At 44.3% G+C, this 6,462-nt stretch overlaps 1 protein-coding gene and 1 long non-coding RNA gene across 2 annotated transcripts in view; one reads left to right on the forward strand and one right to left on the reverse strand.

Moving 5' to 3' along the window:
* Positions 1-28: 28 nt before the first annotated feature.
* The window catches only part of LOC112072394 (uncharacterized), a 7,221-nt gene continuing 787 nt past the window's right edge, over positions 29-6,462 (forward strand). The window contains exon 1 of the long non-coding RNA XR_011476176.1: positions 29-94. This is a non-coding gene — a long non-coding RNA (uncharacterized lncRNA). The remainder of the gene's footprint in view (positions 95-6,462) is intronic.
* The window catches only part of mrpl2 (mitochondrial ribosomal protein L2), a 22,704-nt gene continuing 16,430 nt past the window's right edge, over positions 189-6,462 (reverse strand). The window contains exon 6 of the mRNA XM_024139800.2: positions 189-430. Within this exon, the coding sequence (XP_023995568.2) occupies positions 303-430 (128 nt within the window). The 3' untranslated portion in view covers positions 189-302. The remainder of the gene's footprint in view (positions 431-6,462) is intronic.

Raw genomic sequence — 6,462 nt, forward strand, 5'->3', positions numbered from 1 at the left:
AGTGGTTATGGGTAAAGGTTACCTGCAGCCCGGATAGGGATCAGGCTTAGGGGACAGTGGTAAAGGTTACCTGCAGCCCGGATAGGGATCAGGGGTTAGAGGTCAGTGGTCAGTGGTTATGGGTAAAGGTTACCTGCAGCCAGGGAAATCAGGGGTTAGAGGTCAGGGATCAGGGGTTAGGGGACAGTGGTTATGGGTAAAGGTTACCTGCAGCACGGATAGGGATCAGGGGTTAGAGGTCAGTGGTTATGGGTAAAGGTTACCTGCAGCACGGATAGGGATCAGGGGTTAGAGGTCAGTGGTTATGGGTAAAGGTTACCTGCAGCACGGATGTAGGTGGCTCCTTTCCCAGGATACAGTTCCAGGTTGTTGACCAGAGTTCCAACAGGAAGAGCTCCCAGGGGGAACGAGTCTCCTTCTTTAGCCGAAACTAGAGGACATCATGACAGAAACATTAGAATATTATACAGACATACAATATACATTACAGACTGGAGACAACATACATTATAACAGACTTGAGAGAGCTCCAAAATCTTGTGGAGAGGACACATGGGTTATAAACAGCTCCATTATCTTGGAGAGGACACATGGGTTATAAACAGCTCCATTATCTTGTGGAGGACACATGGGTTATAAACAGCTCCATTATCTTGGAGAGGACACATGGGTTATAAACAGCTCCAATATCTTGTGGAGGACACATGGGTTAGAAACAGCTCCATTATCTTATGTGGACAGGTGGGTTAGAAACAGCTCCATTATCTTGTGGAAAGGACACGTAGGTTAGAAACAGCTCCATTATCTTGTGTGGACAGGTGGGTTAGAAACAGCTCCATTATCTTGTGGAAAGGACATGTGGGTTAGAAACAGCTCCATTATCTTGTGGAGAGGACATGTGGGTTAGAAACAGCTCCATTGTCTTGTGGAGAGGACACGTAGGTTAGAAACAGCTCCATTGTCTTGTGGAGGACAGGTGGGTTAGAAACAGCTCCATTATCTTGTGGAGAGGACACATGGGTTAGAAACAGCTCCATTATCTTGGAGAGGACACGTAGGTTAGAAACAGCTCCATTGTCTTGTGGAGAGGACAGGAAGTTAGAAACCGCTCCATTATCTTGAGGAGAGGACAGGTGGGTTAGAAACAGCTCCATTATCTTGGAGAGGACACGTAGGTTAGAAACAGCTCCATTATCTTGGAGGACACGTAGGTTAGAAACAGCTCCATTATCTTGAGGACAGGTGAGTTAGAAACAGCTCCATTATCTTGAGGACAGGTGAGTTAGAAACAGCTCCATTATCTTGTGGACAGGTGAGTTAGAAACAGCTCCATTATCTTGTGGAGGACAGGTGAGTTAGAAACAGCTCCATTATCTTGTGGAGGACAGGTGGGTTAGAAACAGCTCCATTATCTTGTGGAGGACAGGTGGGTAAGAAACAGCTCCATTATCTTGTGGAGGACAGGTGGGTTAGAAACAGCTCCATTATCTTGTGGAGGACAGGTGGGTTAGAAACAGCTCCATTATCTCTCCACTCTGCTGGAAGGACAGGTGGGTAGAAACAGCCCATTCTCTTATGGAGAGGAAGTGTGAGTTAGTAAATCAGCTCCAATTATTCTTTGTGACGGACACGGTGGGTTAGAAACAGCTCTCATTATGTCGTTGTGGAGGACATGGTTAGGTTAGAAACAGCTGCCACTTAATCTTCTTTTGTGGAGGCGATCAGGTGGGTTAGAAAACATCTGCCATTAATCCTTGTGGATGGACAGGTGGGGTATTATGAAACAGCTCCTATTATCCTTGTTGAGGATCAGGGGGTTAGAAACAGCTCCATTATCTTTGTGAAGACCAGGTGGGGTTAGAAGACAGCTCCATTATCTTGGTGGGAGGACAGGGGAGTTAGAAACCCGCTCCCCATAATTCTGGGAGGACAGGACGCGTTAAGAAACAGGTGGGTTAGGAAACAGCTCCATTATCTTGTGGAGAGGACAGGGGGTTAGAAACAGCTCCATTATCTTGTGGGAGGACCACGGTGGGATAAAACGGCTCCATTTATCTTAGGAGATGACAGGTGCCAATTGAGAAATCAGCTCCATTATCTGTGGAGGACAGGCCGAGTTAGAAACCTAGCTCCATTCCATCTTGTGGAAGGACAGGTGGGTTAGAAACCTGCACTCATTATCTTGTGAGACAGGTGGGGTATGAAACAGCTCCATATCTTGTGAGAGGACAGGTGGGGTTAGAACAGCTCTTATCTTGTGGAGGACAGTGGATAAGACCAACGGTCTCGATATAACTTATGGAGAGGACAGGTGTATTAGAATACAGCTCCGATTATCTTGTGGAGAGGACAGGTGGTCCCCCCCCGGAAGTGCCCCCCTCGGGGGACGGCTCTCCAATTCCCATAATCTGTCCATATCATGGCCACCTGTAAAATCTTCCCTAGCCTTAGATTGTGCTCATTCTCCACCCTTTCCTCTCCCCTGTAACTATCTCCCCATTTGTGGTTCAGTCCAACTTACGTGGTATATATGAAAGGATAAAAATTGAAAACCAGAAAAAGCAGGAGGTTTGACTGAAGCTTCCACACAGTGCCAAGCAGCTAGGGTTTAGATGGGGGGTCCTTTACCTGCCATGGCGGCGATAGTCCCAGAGGTTTTAATGAGGTACCTTCCAACTGCATGTCTCTGTAGTCAAATAATCCAATCGCTTCCTCTTGCCATCCTGCCTACCAGAGCGTATTTTGCAGATTCTGTTTATGAAAACAACCAGATAGATATCATCTGAGACCAGCGAACGTCTTCTAAGATTCCAATAGAAAACGACCAGTAAGAAATACACTGACCGGTCAAAAGTTTTATAACACCTACTCATTCAACGGGTTTTCTTTAATTTTTTACTAAAAACTCCAACAGAAAAAACAGAAACATCTCACTGTCAACTGTGTTTATTTCAGCAAACTGGAACATGTGTATAAATATATTGGTTTGAACATAACAAGATTCAAACAACTTGAGACATAAACCTGAACAAGTTCCACAGACATGTGACTAACAGAACATGGCGCCAAATCGTGTCCCCTTGAAAAAGGATCTGGGGAGGGCGGGGGTCGTGTGGGGTTGTTCCCCTAAAAAAATCCTTCCCCTTGAATAAAAAAAAAAATTTTTTATGGTTTCAATTAAGCCTTTTTCAATTGGAGGTTAACCTGTGGATGCTTTTCAGGCCTACAATTTAAACTCAGTTGCTCACAGCTTGACATCATGAGGGAAAATCAAAGAGATAATCAGTCAAGACCTCCAAATTTACTTTTATACCTCCACAAGTACTTGCTTCATCCTTGGGAGCAATTTCCCAAATGCCTGAAGGGTACCACGTTCATCTGTGACAATATCAATAGTACGCAAGTATCCGGAAAACACCGATGGGACCACCGCAGCGTCATAACCTCTCAGGAAGAGACGCGTTCTGTCTCCTAGTGAATGAATGTACTGTGGGCGACAAGTGTAAAATCAATCCCAGAACAACAGCAAAGGACCCTTGTACAGAAAGTATCTATATCCACAGTCAAAACGAGTCCTATATCGACATAGAGCTGAAAGGCCGCTCACGCAGGAAGGAAGCCACTGCTCCAAATGAAGTAGAATAAAAAAGCCAGACTAACCGGCTGCAAAGGCAGCAGCTATCTCTTCCTTACTTGAACACTGTGCTCCTTCATTTTTTAATTTAGGAAGCAACATGTAGTCTTGGGGAAAAAAGTTAGAGTAGAGCCTGCAAGAGGTTAGGGGGCCTCAAAGGTGGGGGCCCGCCAACAGGGATTAAAGGTGGGGGCCACCAAAAAGAGTAATTCTCATACCTGCAGGGGTCATACTCGGACCTCCATCACCCTCTCCTCGAAGAGGTTGCTCCCTCTCTGCCTGGTTCATTAGCGCGGAAGACGCGGAAAGTCAATCCAACGTCACATACTCTGTTTATGGCCTCTCTCCCAATACCATGTGGTACGCACACCTCCCTGTAGGTTAGAGAATATACTCAATCAAGTGGTATGTCTGTCCCATGTCAGTCCTCATTGTCTAGATGGTGTACTACGGGTAGGATGTAGGTAAGGGGTTAGTCTGTCTGATGGTGTACTACGGATAGGGTTACAGAGCATCGATCTGCCTCCAGTCTCCTCATGCCAGAGGTCTAATGGAGTGTATTCTCTCCCACTGTTTCCATGCGTTTCTGGTTCTGCTCCAGACAGGCGTAGTCAGGAAGCCTCCGCCACCCAGAGAGGTTAAGAGAGGGAAACATGAGCTGGCTGGGACAAGGAGCACTCGTCTGTCCTGCTGCTATGAACAACAAACACACGTGATTGGAAAGTACATTTCGACCCCTGGACTTTTTCTACATGTGTTAAGTTAAACATTAGCTGTTTAAAAATACAATTGAAAATAACAAAAGTTTTTCATCAATACATACACAACCCATAGACAAAGCAAAAACTGGTTTAGAATGTTTTGCAAAAAAAAATGATAAAACCAAAAAAAGAATACCTTTTTACATAAAAGTAATTTCAGACCCTTGTTGCTAATGAGACTCGAAATTGCAGCTCAGGTGCATCCTTTTTCGCACATTGATCAATCCTTGAGATGTTTCTACAACTTGGAGTACACCGTGGTCATTCAACTGAATTGGACATCGATTGTGGAAGCACACAACCGTTTATATCAAGATCCACACTTGACCGTGCATGTCAAGCAAAAAATACCAAGCCATTGAGGTCGAAGGAATTGTCCACAGAGCTCTCCGTAGACAGGATTGAAGTCGAGGCAACGAGATGTGGGTAAGGGTAACAAGAAACATTTCTTGCGCATTGGAAGGTCTAGAACACAGTGGCCTCCATCATTCTTATAATGGAAGTTGTGGAACCACCAAGGTTTCCTTCCTAGAGCTGTGCGCCCGGCAAAACGAGCAATGAACGGGGAGAAAGGCTTGCGTGAAAGTGAATGTGACCAAGAACCCGATGGGTCACCGACAGAGCTCAAGAGTTCCTCTGTGGTAGATGGGAGAACCTCCAGAAGGACAAAACCATCTCTGACACCCCACCAATCAGGCATTATAGTAGAGTGGCCAGACAGATAGCACTCCTCCAGTAAAATCAAATGACAGCCCATCTTGGAGTTGTACAAAAGGCAACCTCTAAAGGAACTCTCAAGACAACTGAAAGACAGGATTCTCTGGTCGAAATGAAACAAGATTTAACTCTTGGCTGAATATCCAGCGGTCACGTTCTGGAGGAAACCTGGCAAACCATCCTACATGAAGCATGGCGGTGGCAGCATCATTGATGTTGGAATTGTTTTTACAGTGGCAGGGACTGGGAGAATACGTTTGGATCGAGGGAAAGATGAGCTAAGTAACGAAGAGTCCTTGATGAACCGTCTCCCAGAGCGCTCAAGGACTCAAGACTGATGAGCCGGTTCACCTTCCAACAAGAACAACGACCTCTAAGCACACAGCCACAGACAACGCCAGGAGTGGCTTTGGGGCAGAAGTCTCTGTATGTCCCGTGAAGTTGCCCAACCAAGACCAGATCTGAACCTATCTGGAGAGACCTGAAAATCGCTGAGAGAATCTGCAGAGAAGGAGAAACTCCCAAATTACAGGGTCCAACCTTGTAGTGTCATAACCCAAGGCTTGTAAATCGCTGCCCCCAAAAAAAAGGGGTTTTGGCTTCCCCAACAAATTACTTGAGTTAAAAGAGTCTGAAGTACTTATGAACATGTAATGTGATCTGTTTTTATTTGTAATACATCTGCAAAAATTGTCTAAACCTGGTTTTGGCTTTTTCAATTATGTGGTATTGTGTGAGATTGAGGGAAGGGGGGAAAAAAAACATTTATAGAATAAGGCTGTATGTTAAAAAAAAAAAAAAACAAAAGGTCAAGGGGTTGAATACTTTCCAAATTCACTCACACACACCACACAGTAACAGTTTTGGAACACTCATTCAAAGGATTCCTACTTTATTTTTCATTATTTTCTACATTGTAAAGAAATAAATAGTTTAAGACAAACTATTAAATAACCACATATGAAATCATGTATGTAAGCAAAAATAAAGTGTTAAAACACCTTTGCCCTGATGACAGCTGTATCACTCCACCACACTTATCAGCTTTGCAAATCAAATGTATTTTGTCACATGCGCTTACAAGCTCTTCAACCAACAAAGTAGTTTTTCCAACACGTTTTGAAGGAGTTTCTCCACATATCTGAGCACTTGTGGCGCTTTACTTCACTCTGCGGTTCCAACTCAATCCCAATTGGAGGAGGAAAAAAACAAGATGGCGTACCAGTCAAACATGTGTTTTTGTCTTGTCCGTGTAAATCTTGTTTTAACCCTTGTTTTTTTTTTCATATATGAACATATATAACACTGCTCAAAAATTAAGGGAACAACTTAAACAACACACTACACTAT

The sequence above is a fragment of the Salvelinus sp. IW2-2015 genome, unplaced genomic scaffold (genome assembly GCF_002910315.2).
Source record: "Salvelinus sp. IW2-2015 unplaced genomic scaffold, ASM291031v2 Un_scaffold1912, whole genome shotgun sequence".
In the NCBI taxonomy this organism is placed as follows: Eukaryota; Metazoa; Chordata; class Actinopteri; order Salmoniformes; family Salmonidae; genus Salvelinus; species Salvelinus sp. IW2-2015.